The sequence below is a fragment of the Sebastes fasciatus genome, chromosome 22 (genome assembly GCF_043250625.1).
Source record: "Sebastes fasciatus isolate fSebFas1 chromosome 22, fSebFas1.pri, whole genome shotgun sequence".
Classification (NCBI taxonomy): domain Eukaryota; kingdom Metazoa; phylum Chordata; class Actinopteri; order Perciformes; family Sebastidae; genus Sebastes; species Sebastes fasciatus.
The window spans coordinates 2,698,180-2,715,658 of NC_133816.1; the positions used below are offsets into that span (position 1 = coordinate 2,698,180).

Genomic DNA, 17,479 nt, shown 5'->3' on the forward strand with positions numbered 1-17,479 from the left:
AGCCACCATGTTGGTTCCAGTTTGAACCCTAGGAGCAGCAGCCCACGAGGGAAAGCGTTCGTTCAATCAGGTGTCTTGTGTTTAGTGGCAGCCCATCAAGTGTCCAATGCTGGGAAGCGAGGCGATCCCTCAAGATAAAAACGTTCCTGTGGACACGTATGGTACCAAGAGGAAAAACGTCATGGTTGGCCTTAAAATAAGTACGTAATCTAAGTAGCATACGTACGGAAACAACATAACATAAGTAGCCTACCGCAGTGGTTCCCAACCTATTTTCGTTGAAGACTCCTCTACTTGTATCTAAGAAAAGCTGAGTTGATGTTCATCAACATAAATAAAGTGTTGACGTCTTGACGTTATTTATTTATTTTTCAGTTCATACCTTGAATACCAATTTACAAATTTACCCGGCTGGTAAATTGGCAAGCTTGCCGCTTGAAAGTACGATACGATGCAACCAATGCCAGATCATGCAGAGTGGCTGCTGTAAGTTACAGCTAATTGGCTAACTGTTATTAGATTGCTGCTAGACTGCCCCGTTAATACAGACGTGTATGTCCCTTAGTGTACGTCAAGCAGAACAGCAAACAGGTTTTTGAAAGTGTTATTTTTTAAAGGCTAAACGCCAACAAATACGGATTGAAGCAGAACATTTTGTTAGATTTTGCTACTGACTAGCAAAAATCTATATTTTTTAAATACAAAACAAACCACTGGTCTCAAAACACCGGTCTCCTGGTTGAAAGTCCTGTGTTCGTTTACATTGGACTCGGTACAGACTACATGGCGTACAAATGACACGGCAAAAGCAAGAAAGGTGTTTGTGTTGCACGCTAAATGCTTTGCGCATTGTCGTGGCATTCATTCGCCTTTTCGTGCGAATGGGCTGTTCATGGGCTTACACACTTATCTCACGGTATACAGATCCAGGTGCAGACCAGAATTTGAAGTATCTCATAGACCACTTTTGCAGAGACGGTCCACCCGACACATTCTCACTCCCAACTCGTCAAACACTGCCGCTTGGCCAGTGTCCCTCGGCATCGGAGACCGACTTACGGGGTTCCCCTCTTGTATTACTTTTGGACGGACCAGGGACGGCGCGTCAATATGCCTTGTTATATGCATGGTGTCCTTTCAAAATAAACTTCTGTTTTCACAGGAAGTTAGGTTTAGAAAACACAACCACTTAGGTAGGGTTAAGAAACGGTCGTGGTTGATGTTCACTGATTAACAACTCACGTGACTCACGTGACTCACAGGACCGACGATACCGACGACTGACGTGTCAAAATAAGTCAAAGTTACTTTTAGTTTCACATAGGACACAATCAGCAGTCTCCTGGTTGAAAGTCTTGTGTTTGTTTGTCACAGCGCCAACAGCGTGTAGCCAATGTAGCAAAATACTCTCCCGGGGCTGACCTGGCTGGTAAACTGGCTAGCTTGCCGTTGGCAAATAACTTCATCAAATACCGAGGCTTTGTCACGGCCGTCGGCAGCTTTAGCACCAGACGCTCCAGCCGTTCCATCAACTACAATATAAACTCAGAAGTAACAACAGTAAGCGCTCCGAGAAACTGCACCGGGAGTGACTGTGGTGACGTAGTTTAAAGAGTTTAAAGACACACTCAGGGCGAGCGGCAGGGGAAGTGGATGGGTCTAAAGGCCCTGACACACCAAGCAGACGGTCGGCTGTCGGACAGCTGTCGGCTGTCAGTGAGCGTCCGTCGCTCTAGTTTTTTCCGCGTGTCCCACACCGTCGGCTCTAGTCTGCCCGTGTTGGAGTTTTTTCGGACGATTCAGCGTGTTGAATCGGCGGCGGAGCCCGTCGGTGAGAGAAATCACTCTGATTGGCTGTTCAGCTTAAAGGAATCAGTGCACGAGAAGAGAAATGGAAGTGAGGCAACGAGTAAAGTCAAGAGGAAAAACACATCTTCATCTCATCTGATCGTTCCGACACACGGATATTTTCACAGCGACATGAACATCTGGAATGAAGCTGAGTGAGAGTGGTGAGAAAAAACGGTTGGCTGGCAGACGCTGCTTTGTTTCATGTTCGTATCATAACAACAGCTTGTATATCTGCCGTCCTCGGTTTTCCGCTTTCCCTTTTTTGAATGATGAATACAGACTACCGCCGCCTGCGGGTGTGGAGAGTCATTTCCTCTCACGTAGGAGCAGAACGTACGTGGTAGTCGGCCATCGGCTGTAGTCTTTGCGGTGTGTTCAAGTGCAATTATTTGGCCAAGACAAAGGCGACGTGAGACAACGCAACTAGTGGCCTTCATCGCCGCTAGTTCTCTGATGTCGGTTTGGTGTGTCTTTACAAACACAAGGCTTTCATTCAGGAGACCGCTGTTTGTGTCCTGTGCGTTAAGCTTCACTTTCACGTTACAATCAGCTGATCGTTTGTGTCCCGTGTTCACAACGTTCAGTTTCATTTTCACTGTACAAACGTAGTAGTTTTAAGCCCAACAATGTAGTTCTTTCCCTAAACCTAACTATAGTGGTTTTGATGCCAAAACCTAATGCGACCCCAAGGGGCGTGACAAAGTTGTGACTAGTCGGGTTGAGAAGGTGTTTATCTGGCGTTGGTTGCTTCGTAACGTTAGCTGATAAAGAAGTCTAAATTGCAAATAGCAAGCTGGTTAGTATCATGGAGCCAATGGTCCAAATAAAATATAGGAACGTTATGACGTATGATTGTAATGTCACGTCACTGTTTCGGTCAATGCCCAGGATGCTCGCTCGCTACTAAAGTGCGAGTGCGAGCAATATGATCCGGGCTGCAGTTCACTTAACAGCCACCGGTGTCATTAATAATAAAAAAATTCCAAAAGTTACATAGGCTAGTACCTTTACCGTAGACCTATATGACCCTCACACACAGAGCTATGATAATCTTCAAATATATTTGCAGGTTTATGAAGTAAAAAAAATAAAATAATTGTAAGTTTATTGCAAATTGATGATACACATCAGAAATACAATTCAGCCACAGGAGATTAAATAAAGCTTACTATTTGTTAGCAGACTTAATAGAGTGTAATATGACCACTATATGGTTGATAATGTAGCATAAAATAGATAGATAGATGTACTTTAATGATCCCAAACCGGGAAAATATTGAATAAGGTCACTTTAAACAACAGTGATTATTGATTAACTAATATTTAAGGGATATTATGGGGGATAGGGTAAATAAACATGTTCATAAAGGTTTCTAGAAACTCACAATTGAGCATAATGGGAATAAAGTCTTTATTTTTTTGCTTTTTATTTTCATGGATAAGAACCAAAGACTTGCTCCGGATAGAAGAGTCTCCTTGGCTGCAACCAAACAGTTTGATGGTAAGTGAAGGTCTGGAGGCATGAATGAGTGGATGACTGGATGACATGTGTTGGCCCCTCCTCCCCTCTCCGCCGCTGCTCTGCTGCGCTGCTGAGTTGAAGCGCAACAACCCGGAGAGCGCAGCAGCGACTTCACCGCTGACACTTTGGTGAGTTGGATAAGCTCTGATTTTTATGATAGAAATCAGCTACCGAAAGAGGGCTTTACCCGTGCTGGTGGTGTTTGTAATGCGTGAAGCTTTGTATGTGTGTGTGTGTGTGGGTTGTGTGTTGGCGGTGGGACTACTTTATCTCTCTGTTTCTGTGTCTCCGGGTAGATGACAGGGTTTGTTGGAGCCGTCGATGAGCGCGTTTGAAGAGCCTTGCTGCTGAAGACAAGAGGAGAAGAGAGTCGACCTGTGGTTCACCCTCTCCTCTGCCAGGCGGAGCAAAATGAAATTCCTGTAAGTTATTTTCCTCTTTTGATAACCAAAGTTTTTCGACGGAGAGATTCTATAGCCGCAGTTTACCTGCCACAAAAGTGACTGTGTGACTGTGTTTGTTTCTCTGGCAGGTTGTGTGTGATAGCAGTCGCCTTGGCGGTGAGCTCTGCGCACGGAGTAAGTCCTCGTTTGCTTATTATATTTCCCTCCTCCAGGTGAAGTGGCTCTCCACTCGGTTCATTTACAGCGCAGATGCAACATAAACCATGAAGCACTGACACTGTGTATTTGCTGGACAAGATACTTTTTCCTCAATGTTTTGCGCGTAAATGCCTCAGCTGACCTAATGCGAACAGTTTGAACCTTTTTAAAAGACACAGCTTGTTGCATTCATTATAAGTGTATTTGTTCATAAGGTGACTTTCATGCATGTTGACCATATCAGAGACTCTGCAGCAGCTCCATGCGTCACGTTGTGGGTGTCTTCAGCCATGAGGAGATGCTGAATATGTCCTCTACATATCTTTACGCACACTTCAGTCACTCTTTTGCACTTCTTTTTTTTGTCATTTTATTGAACCATTATAGTATATAAGTGTGTGTCCAATGTTGCACCATTCACGCACTACCCCCGTGTGGATGTTTGTTTTAAAGCTTTGGTGTGAAGTTTGCATTTCTTAGTATAGCCAGAGGGAGTTCATATTTGAGTGGGCCGCGCACACTCATTATCAATTCAAACCCCGCCCCCTGCTCATGAATATTTAAAATCAAGAGATTATTGGGGCGACGTGCCTTTTTTCCAAGACACACCTATAAACTACATACTGCAGCAGCAGCAGCAACCAAACAGGGACTATTTGCACCACTCAAAAAGTGCATTCTTTATAACCTTTATGTGTTATTTTATTCATCAGTATATCGGGGCTGTTTGAAAGCGTATAAGTGAATGTTAGTTTCTCATTTTATTCTCATTTCTTTTTCTAAAATCTTACTTTTAAACTAGAGCACATAATACAGTGACAGTTTATTTGTGCAGGATCATTATGAAAACTTTGTGCAGTGAAAAATGACTATAATATACTCCAAAAATAAACATACTGAACCATGAAAAAAATATCGTATCTATGGCGAGCTGTTTTAACATTTAATAGCTACTGTAGACAGGGTATTCATTAGAGATATCTGCAACGTCATTTAGCCTAGTCAAAACTCTAATTCAAGATATCCCTAATTACATTTTGACCAGTACCATTCAAACTACTTTTGCCATTCATGAATTGTGGATTGTGAATTGTTGCAGATATCTGTAATGATGTCAGAAGGTGGGGGGCAGGATGGGACGGGAGGTGAAGCTATTCAAACATAGTATGTCGCTGCCCTGCAGCCGTATGGTTTATAAAGTGTGTCTGGAGACAATAAATCTACAATAGGCTGTTCATTTCAAAGCTCTCGTTGGCCACAGATTCATCGATGATGAGCTCTTTCTATTTCATGTCATTTTCTAACTATCTGATCCACAGCGGTCACCGACCACTCGTCTCACAGCCGGCTGCACATAGAGACCGATGTTATGTATCCAGCTCGGAGGACTAAAGGCTCGTTGTGATTAAGATGAGCTTGTAGCTCGTTGTCTACCTCACTATGGTTAGAAAGAGCCCTCATTGGTGTTTTAACAACTTATGAGTTATTGATCCGGGAAGTTTGAATCTGTGAATATCTTTCCAACTTTACCGAACTATCCAAGTTATCCAAGCTTCTTCTAACGCTGTTCAGATGCTTTGTTGGGCCAATATCCAATGGGAAGCCTTGATGAGCAACGTCATGACAACAACTCTGACTAGTCATAATGACGTTTGAGATATCTGTAACTGTTATTTGGGATAGTCAGAACTGAATTACGGATATCTCTAACTGTCGTTTTGACTAGTCACAATTACGTTATAGATGTCTGGAATAAGAATTCTGACTAGTCAAAATGCAACTGTAGATATCTCTAATGTTAATTCTGGACAGTCAAGCTTAGCTTGGAGCTAAGTCTTGGAAAGGGAGGAGTGAGCGGAGGGGAACTCAGTTGGTTGCAATCTGCAACCACACCACTAGATATCGCCAAATCCTACACACTGTCCCTTTAAAGGAGTTTACTGACTCAGCATTTATCGTGGCTTATTCTACTGTCAGGAGTACACAGAATATAAAAATACTGTAATCAAACTGAAGGCTTTGATTACTATAGGGTTTGCTTGGCTCCACAAAATTATGCAATATATGAAGGAATCAGAATGCATGAAATAGTTGCAGAATGTAAACAAATTTTATTGTACAAACTGTATAAAAATAAAATAAATAGATATGCCAAAAACTTTAACATTGCTACCTTTTCAAACAAAATATTTGTATGAACACTCTAAACGGACCTTGATATTGTGTTATAAAATATATATGATCTATACTGCTATAGGGAGTTAAAGTTAAGTGTTTTATTGAGACACAGACTGGCCATCTGTGATGACGAGGGTCAGGTTAGGTTGTGGAGAGGAGGGTCAACGCAGCGCTACACTCATTACCTCCCACATTAGAATAAGAAAGAGCGGCGGTGCTGTTTGGTGGTGTCATTCAGCCTGATGGGGGGGGCAACTTCTTTCTTGTTAACTGGGCCGGATGTTTGGCTGTGGATGTTTTTATCTGTTCAAAATGTACCTTAAAGGGAGATTTGTCAAGTATTTAATACTCTTATCAACATGGGAGTGGACAAATATGCTGCTTTATGCAAATGTATGTACATATTTATTATTGGAAATCAATTAACAACACAAAACAATGACAGATATTGTCCAGAGACCCTCACAGGTACTGCATTTAGCATAAAGAATATGCTCACATCATAACATGGCAAAGTCGAGACTCGTGGGTACCCATAGGTTTTCCTCGCCAAAATTTAGCGTACATTTGGAGCGTTATTTAACCTCCTTTGTGACAAGCTAGCATGACATGGCTGGTACCAATGGATTTATTAGGTTTTTTCTAGTTTCATATGATACCAGTATCTTCGCTCTAGCTTTAAAACGGAGCCCGCTACAACCTAAAAGTTGCGTTAATGTGTTAAATAAATTAGTGGCGTTATAACTAATTTGTGTTAACGCATTATTATTGAGTAACTTCAACAGCCTAATAAAAATATGAAAGTATCAAAAGTCAAAGTACTCGTTATGCAGTCATGTTCTTATATATATTATTATTGGATTAATATGTAAGTACAAGTACCTAAAAATTGCACTTGACTACAGTATATGAGTAAATGTACTTACTTACATCCAACAACTGCACAGGTGGTGCAAAATCAACCGTAATCCTTCATCATTGAACTATAGAGGGGACTCAAACCCTCAACCTTAGCAGTGTTAGTGCCATGCTCTACCAGCCGAGTCACAGGAAATGACAGTGAGGTTGTGACAGAGACGCCGACGGGGAAAACATTAAAGCGAATCAGCAGCAGAAAGCTTCCTGCGTCTCAATAGGACTCATTTGATGGAGCTGCATTGACTCTGAATTGACTCCTCCACCCACTTCCCACCTCCCTGTTGTTTTGTGTTGTATATATGTGTGTGGGGGGGTGGCTGAGTGCATGGATACATGTGTGTGTGTGTGTGTTGAGTGACTGACAGATGAGTTCATTGGGTGGTCTGGGTAGTCGTAACCTTGGTAACCGTGTCTTCGGGTATCGCCGTGGTGAGGCAGTGGTCCAGGCCAGAGTTAGTGTGTGTTTTTGGCTCATTTAAAATGTGAAGTTAATTACCTTTCTGTGCTTCTGATAACATACGAAACACCTTTATCAGGTGTTCATGTGTATTTCTAGAAAATACTGAAAAATTTCTTTCAGTTCATATTCCGATAAATTTGGCCCAGGAGCTTGCACACATTAGTATTAACTTGCAACAAAACATTAGCATGATAAAAACTGTAATCCAGGTAACCTCTATGTGCTGAGATAAAACCTATTTGTATTACATGGACTTTGGTTGATGTAACACAGTCTGGCAGTCATTTTGTTGAACCTCAGCTAGTTTAGCTGGCCAACCATAGTATCTGTTAGCTTTATTTTACCGTCTAGTCAGCATGTGTAGAAGAAGCCATCTTTAGTAGTGGCTAGGAGTAGCCTGTTAGCATTGTTTAGCTTGTGAATATGGAAATATGTGTATCTGTTGGACTACTTTGCTTTATTTTGTATCATTAGTAATCAAACCTTAACCCACATCATAGCCATAGTCTTTTAGGTAACATTAGCTCCCTTTTCTTAGCCTGGTTGTCGTAGTGAGGGATTATTTGAACGTTAGCTCAGTCTTTTTGTGAAATGATGTTTCAGTGAACATCCAGAGAGAGGTGTCTGTCGGGGCTGACACAGCTGTTGGTACAGGGGAAACATCACACTGGGGTGAGGAGGAATGGTGAGGAGAGGGGAGGAGGCATGATGGGAAGGAGAGGAGGGAGTCGAAGGTTGGAGTGAGTGGTAAACTGGCATTTGTTGGAATGCAATATGGATGGGTTGTACACATTTGTACATACAGTTTAATCTCAGTCTGGTGACAAATGAGGGTTTTAAGAACAAGTTTGGCACCCTTGGATATGTTGTATGGGCGTAGTTCATGGCAGAAATGGACATTTCTGTCTTGTCTCTTAAGCCAGGTAGACATTGGCATTTGTAGCATTAAAGGACCTTACCAGTGTTTTTGCAAGTTGTATCCCCGCTGTGGGACTAATAAAGGATTAACTCATCTTATGTTGCATTTTTTGATTGCTTGCTATGCAGTTTTAGATATTTTTCCTACTGTTCCGCTCACCCATTGATTTCCATTTATGTCGGTGTGATATGATAATCAATTAGCACACTCTTGAGACTTGCTTGAAACGTCTAAACCATCATCGTGATCATCGAATCTGCATTATTACATTATCGTTTTGTGCAAGTGTGCTAATTAATTCTCCTGCGGTACGAAAATGAATAGAAAGCAATGGCTGCCAGGAAAAAAGTACTTGCACATTTCTAAAACACAATAGTTTGGTATGCAAATACATGATTTGTTGTAAGGCTACAACTAATCAATTTTGCCTTTAAATGTCAGAACATAAAGTGAAAGAGGCCATTATAATTTCCCAGAGTATCCCAAAAGTATTGAATTGCGTCTTTTATCCCAGGGCCCCCCTTACGGGGGCGCTCAAGATCACAGGGGGTGCGCGAGGATTTGTATGCCCTGAGGTTGTCAAAATTAGATTTAAAAATTCACAAATTGTTTTAATCTAACAAAATATTCTGCTTCAATGGATATTTGTTGGCGTTTAGCCTTTCAAAAACAACATTTTCACAAACTGTTCGCTCACACACTGATGAGTTATGTTCATTAAAGAAAGTTTCCTAAATTACAAAAAAAGAAATAATTTAATACACTGAATCACTTTATTCAAATTGAGGATTTTGTTTGAGGATTTGTAATTTTTTTAGGGTAATGATTTCAGAAAATATGGGGGGGGGCCTCGCATTTTCTTAGATACAAGTGGGCGGTATTCAAGGAAGGTTGGGAACCACTGTTTTATCCGACCCAACAATACTAAAATCCAAACATATTCAGTTTACCATCATGCACAACAAAAAAAAGCATCAAATCCCCACATTTGAAAAGCTGTAACCAGCAAATGCTTGATATTTTTTGCTTGAAAAATTTATTTAATTAGCAGATTATGGCTTAAAAAATGCAAAAACACTGGTATGATAGTAAAAACAGTCAAACATAAGTGTGGGAGAGCTTTCTGATACTATATTTGATGTGTTCAAGCTGCTGAAAACAGTTAAAGTGGCAATTAACTCTGGGTTGTTGCAGAAAAAGTAGGGCCTTCTGTGGTTCTGGTGCAGAAAACTTGCACACTGACAAACGGTGCAGGGACATCCATTTACTCGCCCCCCTCCTCTCCTCTTCCTCCCTCCCTCCCCCCTTCGTTGAATTCCTCCAGAGCTTGGCAGGACTTGTCGGGCTGTCTCCCACTCCCTGCAGGTGCTATAGGCTGGAACATTCCAGAAACGCTAAGTGAGGCGACTGATCACTGCTTGATTTGTCGTTGTTAGACCCTCCCCAACTCGACTGAGTCCCCCACCTCCTCCTTCCTTTCCCTTGTGCCCTCCTCTCTCCACTCCCTCCTTTACCCGATCATTACCCCCCCTCACAACCCCCTTTTCCTATCACTTTTTTTGGCTTCTTCAAGTCAGGCAATCCAGTAGATTTGTGGTTTGATTTGCAAGGGTTTGTCCCCCCCCAAACCTCTTCCTGTGTCTTTCTTCCTTTTTCCAAATTAAAAAGTTCCTCTTTTGCAAAACTTTAAATGCTTTAGATGCAGCGGCTCAAAATGCATCTGTTGGCTGGGCGATATGACCAAAATCTTCTATCCCGATATAGGTCATTTCATATCTCGATAATGATATGTATCACAATATAGCATGTTTTCTGGTAGTTCAAGAAATAAGTAGTCTCTATGAAATAACAACATGGTAAAACCTATTTTCGTATACTCCTGTATGAATTAAATACTAGACAAATTAAAAGTACTGAGTATTTTCTCATTTTAAGAACTTGAGTACAAAATTAACACAACAGTTTTAAGTGAAATTATAGAGAAAAATAAATAAATATAGCCTGTATTACGATATAAACAATTTAGAAAAATAAACAAGATAGACATTTTTATATTGTTTTGCCGATATACACTCACCGGCCACTTTATTAGGTACACCTTGCTAGTACCGGGTGGTCTTCTGCTGCTGTAGCCCATCTGCTTCAAGGTTCGACGTGTTGTGCGTTCAGAGATGGTATTCTGCATACCTTGGTTGTAACGAGTGGTTATTTGAGTTACTGTTGCCTTTCTATCATCTCCAACCACTCTGCCCATTCTCCTCTGACCTCTGACATCAACAAGGCATTTCCGTCCACACAACTGCCGCTCACTGGATATGTTCTCTTTTTCGGACCATTCTCTGTAAACCCTAGAGATGGTTGTGCGTGAAAATCCCAGTAGATCAGCATTTTTTGAAATACTCAGACCAGCCCGTCTAGCACCAACAACCATGCCACGTTCAAAGTCACTTAAATCCCCTTTCTTCCCCATTCTGATGCTCGGTTTGAACTTCAGCAAGTCGTCTTCACCACGTCTAGATCCCTTAATGCATTGAGTTGCTGCCATGTGATTGGCTGATTAGCTATTTGTGTTAACAAGCAATTGAACAGGTGTGCCTAATAAAGTGGCCGGTGAGTGTATATTGTCATATTGCCCAGCCCAATCTGCCATTATTTTGATAATGTTCAAACATTTTCTGGTTCCAGTTACTCAAACGTGAGGATTATCTGCAGTTCTTTGTCATTTATGATAGTAAACTGAATATTTTTTAAGATTTTGGACTATTGGCTAAACAAAACAAGTCATTTGCAGATGGCACTTTGGGCTCTGGGACATTAAAAATTATTTTATAGTCAAACAATCAAGAAAGAATATTCATCAGATTAGTTGAGAATGAAAATGAGGGTTCGTTGCAGCCCTACTAACCTTCCTGTTATTCATTCTTTAAGTGCTTTAGATTCATTATGTGCATAAAAAGCATCAATTAAATCTATAATTTCTGCCGTGTGAGAGAAAAAGAAGGTGACAAGCACCAAAACCACATAATTGTAGTGCAGAAAGACCTGTCAAACCTAATCAAACACAATTTATTACTTATTGGGTTAGAAATATTCCAGTTTTTTTTGTGTGTGTTGGTTTAAATATCAGTATGTTCCTGGAGGTTTGCTGTAGTTTACATTCCCCAAAGGCTCTTTTTTCTCTTTTTCCTGAAAACAAGAATGAACACTGGTGATTTGGGTCAGGATGAGATTAGTGGAGTTTGTGAAAAAGTTCTGAGGTTGTTTTGAAATGTGATAGGCAAAGAGCCGACTGGTAAATCCGGAAAGAAGAGTGTGTGTGTTTGATGTGACTGGGTCACGCTGCTCTGCCTCAATTTGTGGTCCATGTTGTGGGTCTGGAGGAGTCAGGATGCAGATGTCTCTTTACTCCCTTTTCTTCTCTCACTACCTCTAATTCACCTTTTGTGTCACTTTGTGCCTCTCTTTCCCGCTCACTCTCTCGCCATAAACCTAATTCCTTTGCATGTTTTCAAAGCTGGAATAACCCTTTTTCCTTTTCTCCCCCTTACTTTTCTCTCTCTGTAGTTTCGTCAGAGGAAAATGCCTTGTCAGTTAGTGCATTAGGAAACCTATAAACCAAGCATATAGCAGGTTTAACGTACCGTTGAAAAGCCCCCGCTACTCCTCTCCCACGCCCACACTTAAAGACTCTGCTACCTGTGTGGTGCTTACATGCATTTGTGCATGTTTCCCAGCCCCGTAAAATGGTATATGTCTCTGTGTTTGTGTGTGTGTGTGTGTGTGTGTGTGTTGTTAGTGCAGGTGGGATGAAGGCCTTTTCTTTTTTTTTTTTCTTTTTTTTCAGTGGCGGGAAATACCCTCCCCAGAACTATTTAAAAGGACACACTGACTTTTTGGCTATTTGATGCCACAACAGTAAAGCTAATCTGGAGTCAACAGGAGACCAATGTGTGAAACCAAATATGCAAAAAGAAATGTTCACAGAACTTCTTCAAGTCTCTTGAAAAATGGCTTTTGCATGTTTCCTGAAAAGATTTCTATAAGATAGTGCCCCTTTAAGTATGAAATGAGTAGAGTTCTAGTCAGTTAAATGTCAGCAACTCAACTTGGCTTGTTGTTCTTTTCCAGAAACATCAGCACGGTCTGAGAGCATCTTTGACTATTTACATTTTAATTTACATTTGTCTGAATTAAGGCTGCAAATAATTATTATTTTCATTGTTGATGAATCTGTCGATTAATTTCTCGATTAATTGATTAGTTGTTTGGTCTATAAAATGTCAGAAAATGTCGATCAGTGTTTGCCGAAGCCCGAGATGACGTCCTGAAATGTCTTGTTTTGTCCACAACTCAAAGATATTCAGTTAACTGTCATAGAGGAGGAAAGAAACCAGAAAATATTCACATTAAAGAAGCTGGAATCAGAGAATTTTTATATTTTTTATAATATATTTTTAATTTAATAGTGAGAACTAATCAATTAATTGGTGCAGCTCAATGTTTGTTTGACATTTTTGCTTTATCTCATTATTTCAGCAATACAACATTTAATTCTTTGTCAGTTTAAATTGTGATTCATATCCACACACCGTGTCTGTAGCTCCACACTGAAGACAAAGTTTTATTAGTTTAAAAGTATTGATAACTGGGTAGATGCAGCGATGAACATCAGTTCATTATCATCCATCTATCGTTTGTCATCCTGTTTCTCTCTACTTGCTTGTCAGGTGAATAAATCTACGTTTTGGAGGCTCAAATGTTTGGCTAGCATTATTACCTCTCCGCCCTTTGACAATGACCTCTGTGATACTTATTTAGGAAACACAGAACCTTGCATGGGCAAAGTCTGTACCTCTGAGGAATGTTACGCAATCTCTGTGATGCTTAAGCCCGAATAAGAATTTGTTAAAACATCCAAAAACAACAGTGAGGGAGGTGCGTTGGCGTAACCGTTGACAGACGCTGCCTTCGGCCCTACCTTTTCCTTTCCCCCCTCATCATCTTTGACTCGGTAACAGTGTTTGCGTTGCGGGCAATCCTCCAAAAAAAAGTCCCACCTGTCACGCTTGTGCACCCATCCATCTTTTCATGCATCCCCTGAAACGAACCCTGTGTTCTCTGGTCATGTTTACAGGTACGATTACAAGGAACAGCTTGCTTGGATACGATTGATAAGGATGATTGAAATTCTGATTCATTATTGTCGTCTCTATTTGTGTTGCATTCCGACTTTATCTAGTGTGTTTTATATGGCGCTGAAGGTCTTGGCAGCTGTTAACGTTGTGGTACAATTTGGTATTTTAATGCCAAATTCATCAGATTTAAAGGCTGTGGCAACAAATGGCAGGACGGGACAAGGAAACAAGTCGTCCCCCTCCATCCCGAGTTCTTGGCACCGCCACTTTCACATATCGGACCCCCCCCCCTTCTCTTTTGACGAAGCACACGCTGTCAGTTTGTCCCCCGATTGGTCGCGGTGAACTCCAGGGGTCAGAGGTCGCCCGAGCAGAAAGGCAGCAGGGGCTCTGGGCTTAACATTCCACCAGGCCGCTCTCCAGATTTGTTTATCGCACTTTGTCTTTTGCCTTTTCTGCCTCTCGTGAAAGGAAGACGAGCAAAAACACCTCAGATGGAGAGGAAGAGCAGAGGGGAGGGAAGACGGGGGGGTTATTCTATCTCTGTGCAGGCCCCGGGGGTGTGTTTGTGAAGGTCTTTAGGCTTGTCAGAGAGGAGCTGAGGTGGGGCAGTGTTTGGCTGCCTGGATGCTCGGTGGGAGTGCTGTCTTAGCTTGTTCGACGTGCCCGGTCCCTTCTCCTTAATGCCATCGCTCCCCTCGGGGCTGTTTGCACTTCAGAAGGATTAGACCTCCAATCTACTTCTCCCCACTTGTTGGGTTTTCTTTTCTGTCTGTCTTGTCTTTCATTCTTCCTTTTCTTGCTTTTCATTTTGTTTATCTTGTTCCTTTGAAACTCGTTTCTTTACTTTTCATGCAACACCTCAATGCTGCCCCTTTTTACTCCCAAAAGTCCCTCATCTTGGTGTTAGATGTGGACACATTTGGCAACTTGAAGCTGCACTCATCAATATTTTTGAGGGCTGTCAGTCGATTAAAATATTGAATCGTGATTAATTGCATGATTGTCCATAGTTAATTATAGTTTTTATCTGTTCAAAATGTACCATAAAGAAAGATTTGTCAAGTATTTAATACTCTTATCAACATGGGAGTGGACAAATATGCTGCTTTATGCATGTACTGTATGTATGTATATATTTGTTATTGGAAATCAATTATCAACACAAAACAATGACAAATATTGTCCAGAAACCCTCACAGGTACTGCATTTAGCATAAAACAATATGCTCACGTCATAACATGGCAAACTGCAGCCCAACAGGCAACAACAGCTGTCAGTGTGTCAGTGTGCTGACTTGACTATGACTTGCCCCAAACTGCATGTGATTATCATAAAGTGGGCATGTCTGTAAAGGGGAGACTCGTGGGTACCCATAGAACCCATTTACATTCACATATCTGGAGGTCAGAGGTCAAGGGACCCCTTTGAAAATGGCCATGGCAGTTTTTCCTCGCCAAATTTGAGCGTTATTTAACCTCCTTCCAAGCTAGTATGACATAGTTGGTATCAATGGATTCATCAGGTTTTCTAGTTTCATATGATACCAGTATCTTCACTCTAGCTTTAAAACTAAACTCGCTACAAGCTAAAAATTGGACAAAAGATTAAATGACTGTGTGTTATGTTAGAGGGGTCCAACAGAGAATCTCCTCAGCTCTACAAGACGTTTTAGCGTCTTTCAGCTCATTTTCATTTCCATCAACTCTGTTTCTAGCAGCAGCAGACAGCTGTTTGCAGTGAAAAAGGTCTGATAAACCAACTGTACACTACCTTCTCAGCACCAAACACCAAGCAGACACATAGTTAGCAACTAGCTGGTGAACATAGTGGAGCATTTAGCAGCTAAAGAGACAGATATTTTTCTAAGGAGTTGGTGGAGACCAAAAACAGAGCTAAAAGAGAGTTTGTGAGACTTAAATTAGTCAGAAACGTGACTCCAAACGAGATAATGTTGCTTCTTGTCTGCTAGATGTGTAAATAAGCAACAGTTTGCTAACCCGTTAGCTAAAACAACATTACAAGGTGAAGTACTGGTTTAAACAGTTTTGGAGTGAAGAATTGTACATTTCTTACCTCAATGTTAGTTTCTTAGTTAACAGGGGAAAAGCTTCAACCAAGACGTCATTTCATCTATAAGTTTCATCAGGGTTTTCTAACAGAAACCTTTTATGGTTGATGTGGATTTTAAGACCATGGCAACTTAACCCCCCCGAAGACTTTCAGTTTGTTTTGATGTCAGGAAGCCTGACAGGTTCAATTCCTGCTTTGCTTTGATGCTCCACTTTCCCCCCCCTGCAACATCATTACTTTGGCATTAGACACCAACATCAGCCCTTTAAGTCAAACATTTTTCACTGCAATTATCATCTGCCTGTGCCTGTGCCTGTGCAGAGGGAACACATCTCCTTTTGTTTGTCAGTTTACTGTGGTGGTGGTCTGAACAACCGCCCCTGCAGGGACAAGGTGTGTGTATGTGACTGTGTGTTTTTGAGTGGCTTTCTAATTACCACTAATGCTCTTTAATCAAGACGTTAATTACATACTGTCCACACTAATGTCATTGTTGTGGTGGAGTAAAGGTGCAGCTGCAGATATTTACCCATTTCTGTAGCAGCCTGACATAATGTGGCCGGCAGCTAATGTAAACCCGACCAAGACACATGTGTGCACAGCACTTCTGTCCTGTTTAACTTTACCTTTAGCATGGCGGCGTTAGCTTTAACTCATTGTGAGGGGGAAGTGCTTGGCTAAAACTCTCTTTCTGTAATCCTGCTGCAGAGGCACTGACATCTCTTTTTGTTGATTTTCTTTACTTTCTGTTAGTATTAAAGCTTCAAAAAATGATTTAATCAACCAATGCTAGTAGGCCAGGAACTGCTGTTGATGTTAGTTAGCTTGTTAGCATCTTTGAGCAGACTGTTCTCATACACATTCGTAGCTATACCTACAAAAAGTAGTGCACTGTAATTTGTATATACTGTGTACCACGTATTAAATTTGTATGTAATCCATGTAATCGTGAAGTATAAAGAACAACAAACTGCGTGTAGGGACTTTCGCCCAGGAGACCGCTGTTGGTGCCCCGTTTGAAACCAGAAGTCAGCTATTTTAACCCAAATGTTGACTTATTTGTCACATAACTTCCGTACTTAAGTTACTCCACGGAATTATTTGTCACATAACTTCCGTACTTAAGTTACTCCACTTCCGTGGTTATTTTTACCCCAAACATTGACTTATTTGTCGCGTAACTTCCGTACTTTATTAACGCCACTTACGGTGTTATTTTAACACAAACCACGATGTTTTCCTAAACTTAACTAAGCAGTTTTTTTGCTTAAACATAACCAAGTTGTGTCCTGTGAAAACGTAAGTTTATTTTGAAAAGACTGGAGTGCAAATTGACACGTGCGTCACGTTTTGCTGGACATTCGTACGAAAACGCACAGAAAGATGAGCAGTAACTTTTCATAAGATATCGTACGAACCGTTGTATGAAGATACGTTGTTTTGAGACGCACAATCAAATCACTTTTTTTTTAGTTTTGCAGTTGTCACATCAGAAACAAAAACATAATGTCAGTGGCATCACCTGTACCACAGACAAGGACACATCAAGTTTAAAGCAAGAAAGATTGTTGTCTTATTTAAATTTTACTTTTCCCCCTAATTTTTCATGGTTGACATCAGATCAAGTCCCCCCCCCTCTGCCAAGTCCGTGTATCCATGGTTACCGTATCCATGGTGAGGTAAACCCCGGCCACAGCCCGCTAATATCTCACTGTGATAGGAACACTATCATTGGCACATCACATGTGTCAGTTATTGTGTGCTATTACCGCCTCACTGTGTCTCTGCCTGTCCCTGTAATTACAGATACCTCCGCTCTG

The 17,479-nt window shown here is 41.2% G+C and overlaps 1 protein-coding gene across 3 annotated transcripts in view; it reads left to right on the plus strand.

The window, feature by feature from the left end:
* The first annotated feature begins 3,367 nt into the window (after positions 1-3,367).
* The window catches only part of col4a6 (collagen, type IV, alpha 6), a 174,881-nt gene continuing 160,769 nt past the window's right edge, over positions 3,368-17,479 (plus strand). For all 3 annotated transcript variants that reach the window (XM_074623113.1, XM_074623114.1, XM_074623115.1), the window contains exons 1-3: positions 3,368-3,501; positions 3,670-3,795; positions 3,906-3,951. In XM_074623113.1, the coding sequence (XP_074479214.1) occupies positions 3,785-3,795; positions 3,906-3,951 (57 nt within the window). In that variant the 5' untranslated portion in view covers positions 3,368-3,501; positions 3,670-3,784. The remainder of the gene's footprint in view (positions 3,502-3,669; positions 3,796-3,905; positions 3,952-17,479) is intronic.